The sequence below is a fragment of the Loa loa genome (assembly GCF_000183805.2).
Source record: "Loa loa unplaced genomic scaffold supercont3.279, whole genome shotgun sequence".
Taxonomy (NCBI): domain Eukaryota; kingdom Metazoa; phylum Nematoda; class Chromadorea; order Rhabditida; family Onchocercidae; genus Loa; species Loa loa.
In genome coordinates this window covers 18,300-21,910 of record NW_018108459.1, presented here as the reverse complement: position 1 = coordinate 21,910, position 3,611 = coordinate 18,300, and the positions used below count along the sequence as shown (strand labels likewise).

General features: G+C 28.9%; 1 protein-coding gene across 1 annotated transcript in view; it reads right to left on the bottom strand.

Annotated features, from left to right (window-relative positions):
• LOAG_18370 (hypothetical protein) overlaps nt 1–3,392 on the bottom strand; it is a gene marked incomplete at both ends in the record, with an annotated part of 5,452 nt that extends 2,060 nt beyond the window's left edge. Inside the window, 9 exons of the mRNA XM_020451031.1 lie at nt 251–342; nt 492–631; nt 709–849; nt 1,179–1,259; nt 1,561–1,637; nt 1,926–2,055; nt 2,260–2,509; nt 2,798–2,903; nt 3,347–3,392. Of these exons, the coding sequence (XP_020305222.1) occupies nt 251–342; nt 492–631; nt 709–849; nt 1,179–1,259; nt 1,561–1,637; nt 1,926–2,055; nt 2,260–2,509; nt 2,798–2,903; nt 3,347–3,392 (1,063 nt within the window). The remainder of the gene's footprint in view (nt 1–250; nt 343–491; nt 632–708; nt 850–1,178; nt 1,260–1,560; nt 1,638–1,925; nt 2,056–2,259; nt 2,510–2,797; nt 2,904–3,346) is intronic.
• Between the last annotated feature and the right edge of the window lie 219 nt (nt 3,393–3,611).

Sequence of the window (3,611 nt, the reverse complement as noted above, 5' to 3'; positions counted from 1 at the left end):
ATAATAATAATAATAATAATAATAATAATAATAATAATAATAATAATAATAATAATAATAATAATAATAATAATAATAATAAAATAATAATAATAATAATAATAATAATAATAATAATAATAATAATAATAATAATAATAATAATAATAATAATAATAATAATAATAATAATAATAATAATAATAATAATAATAATAATAATAGTAATAATAATAATAATAATAATAATCAACAATTTACATATTATCACCTCTGGATTGCCGCACTACATTAACTTCTTTAGTTTGAGGCATTTCTTTTACTTCAGTTTTTATAAAAGTTTCTACTTCTTGTTCATCGTACCTGCAAAATTATTCATTCATCAAATGGTTTACTTCATAAATTTCCATGTTTGCAATAGTTTGACACCGATTCTTATTATCATCTTTTAAATGTCACAATTTAGATTATCATTATTAACATGTTCCGAATTATCAGTTCGAAATTTTTACCTATGATATGGATAGTTATCGATGTCAGTAATGTGGAGATCTTTAGTTCCGGTAGGGAAATGCTGAGTACCAGAAGTGGTTCCCGTACTACTACCAGGTATCACATGCTGCTGTGTCCGGCTAGTTGTTGTACTACCAGGCTGCAAATTTTTCCTAAAACTGTTTGTCGAACAAATTATATGCAATGCCTAGTTCAGCATTAAACATCGAATAATACCTGTTGATGTTGTTCTATTGTAGTGAGATATTGTTGCCGTTCGTTTAATGCGGATGATTGTTGTTGAACTGTGATGCCGTATGAATGATGTTCTTGTTCCACAACGCTGGTGCCAATTCGTTGTCCATGTGAATCATAAACCTAGAGGAAAACATCAAGAGATACTTGGTATTCCGGAAATATAAGTAATCCCGGAAATATTATGTTGAAAGTGATTCGTCTATTACCTTTTCATCGTTTTACGAATTTTTTAGGTTAAAAATATTGTATTCCGAAAACTTCCCGATTATTTAGTTTACCTAGCGGATGCGAATGCATTAATTTTATGGCATGCTAAATTTCCCGAATTTTGAATAATTTCAGGTAATATAGCTTCAGAAACAAATTTTAACATTATTATGTTCCATACATTTATCATAGCAAAACTTCCCGAAAATTTCCTCTTGAAATAGCTGCTGTTATAAACATACCGCAGGTGTTGTTGATGTGTGTTGTACCGTCGTAATTCCTGACGTTTCTGTGACAGGTTTACTCTTGTCGCTTAGTGATTGCTTAAAAAAATTCAGTTATTAGCTCATTTATTAGCACTTAGTCCTTTCTCTGTTTATTGGATTATTCGTTTAACCATCTTTTCAAGAGTATCGGTTATATTTTATTCGATTATTTGAGAAAGACAATTAGTTCAAACGTTACAAATCCTTAAACTACAAAGACTAATGACAAATGAATTGTTATTATTATTTAACTATTCTTCCGGAATATAAATTGTATTTTATTTGATTGTTTTAGCAAGATATTACATTAATTAATGAATCGAATGGGACAAAAATGAAATATGACATCAGCGGTTACCTGTGAAACATTTTTGATAGTGACTGTTGCTGTCTTTGCTGATGTCATATCATGGTTATCATATGCTTCAAAACTATCTATAAAATTAAAATAATTTATCGAAATTTTCACTTCACTTTCTTGGTTTGTTTCCGGAAGCTTTATTAACCAATAAAAATATTATTCAAGTTTTCCAGTGATCCTTGATTATCGTAATGCTTATCATTCGGAGTGATTTGATTACCGTAATGACTACTACCTTCAATAATTTAATTATTCCAGTGACTATTACAATAATTACTAATAAGGAAATCATTAAATTCTTCTAGTTATACATTATGTTGGCAAAAAGAAAAATGGAAGCAAATATAATTACGATAAAGTACCACGTGGATCATATATAGGCCTTGTTGCACTGCTTATTGTTTCACGAAATTGATTGGCGTTATTTTGAACGATACGTTGATCCACACCTTTACCTGCCGAATTTCCTATTGGATCATAGTAAAAGTCGAACTGTAATGATAAAATACCATTTCAACAAAATGGATTAATTACATGGCGATTAATAAGGAACAATAGTAATGAATGATGCGAAAATTATTGGTTAATAAGTCAACTTGATGTACAGATATAATTTGTTGCATATAAATTTTTTTTTTCATGTGACTATATATATAATTTGTTTTTATTAACAAAGTATGCAAAAATTAATTTTACCTGTACAGTCAAATTACCCGTGATCATATCATTCCTATACGGTCGTCCTTGTAATTTTAACGTATGCAAAACATTAGCGCTGGAATGTCGTACTTCTTCCAAGCTAACAATTGCAAGCCCTAAGAATCGATCATCTTCAACCTTGTTTTGCGCAGAATATTCGACAAGCCCAGTAGGAGCAATAATCGAGGTATCACTACTACCTTCGTATATCTCAAACAGAATCTCCTCGGATGCTGATGTCAAATCACTGTAAAATCATCGTTTTTCTTTGAATATTTAAATTTGGATCAAAATTTTCTTGCATATTTGAAATGAAATTTTTCTAAAAAAAAAAAACACTGCTTTGATTAGAAAGAAAACGTTCACTTTTGTTTAGTAATGTCTTTCAAATATTTTCAAAAAAAAAAAACTAGTGAGAATAATATAGCTTTTGAAGCTTGAAATTTCAGATTAATTCCAAATGTATTTCATCAATTTCAGATCTTTCCCGAAAAACTAATCAGTTGTGGAGATGATGACAATGTGTAACTCTTACAAATCAAATGATTCTTCCCAATATGGACTGATATTAAGACCACGTTTTGTTTGAAATTTTTGTGCCGGTTCATCCATTTCCAGTACAACATACGGCTGGTTTACTGCTTAAAAAAAAAAAAAAGAAAAAAAAAAAGAAAACTACTCCTTTAATTAATAACTTCCATACCATGATAAATATATTTCTTTATAACTTGGAAAATGTTCTCAAAAAATGTTGGGGAAAGAGAATTTAGAGACATTAGCCAGGAAGTGTAAAACTGTTATTTGACCAAAGACCAAAAAAGGAAGGTAAGGTTAATAAATTTTTTTTGAAGCTTTTTTTGTTAATTTTGGAATTTATTAAAAACTTTCCAACAATATTCACGTGCAAAAATTTAAAACAACTTTGTTAATTAATTTGTATATACACTTCCATGTGCTTTTTTTCCTTCCTTCTGAAATAACAATTGTTTTGTTTGTAATACATAACTATCTAAAACAGGGATAAATAATCAAATTAGAAGAAATTCAACGTTTTCCTCAATGCAAATAGATGAAAAATTCCTACTACGATCACCGCCAAGTTGTTGCGCTCGAATAACTTTTACATGCATTTTATTCGGTTTTGTTTGCAGTTTAGTACTGTGATTCGTTAATTGTATCTGAAAAACTACCACAAAAGTTATTTGGACCTCAAAATTGTAAAGTCTAGAAACTTTACAAGTTTGCTCCTCTCTCCCTTTTGCTGCATGCATACCTCATACCATAAAATGTTTTTTCTCTCTCTCTGTTTTTTCTTTTTTTACATTTTTTATTTAAGTCTCCTTCTTCTT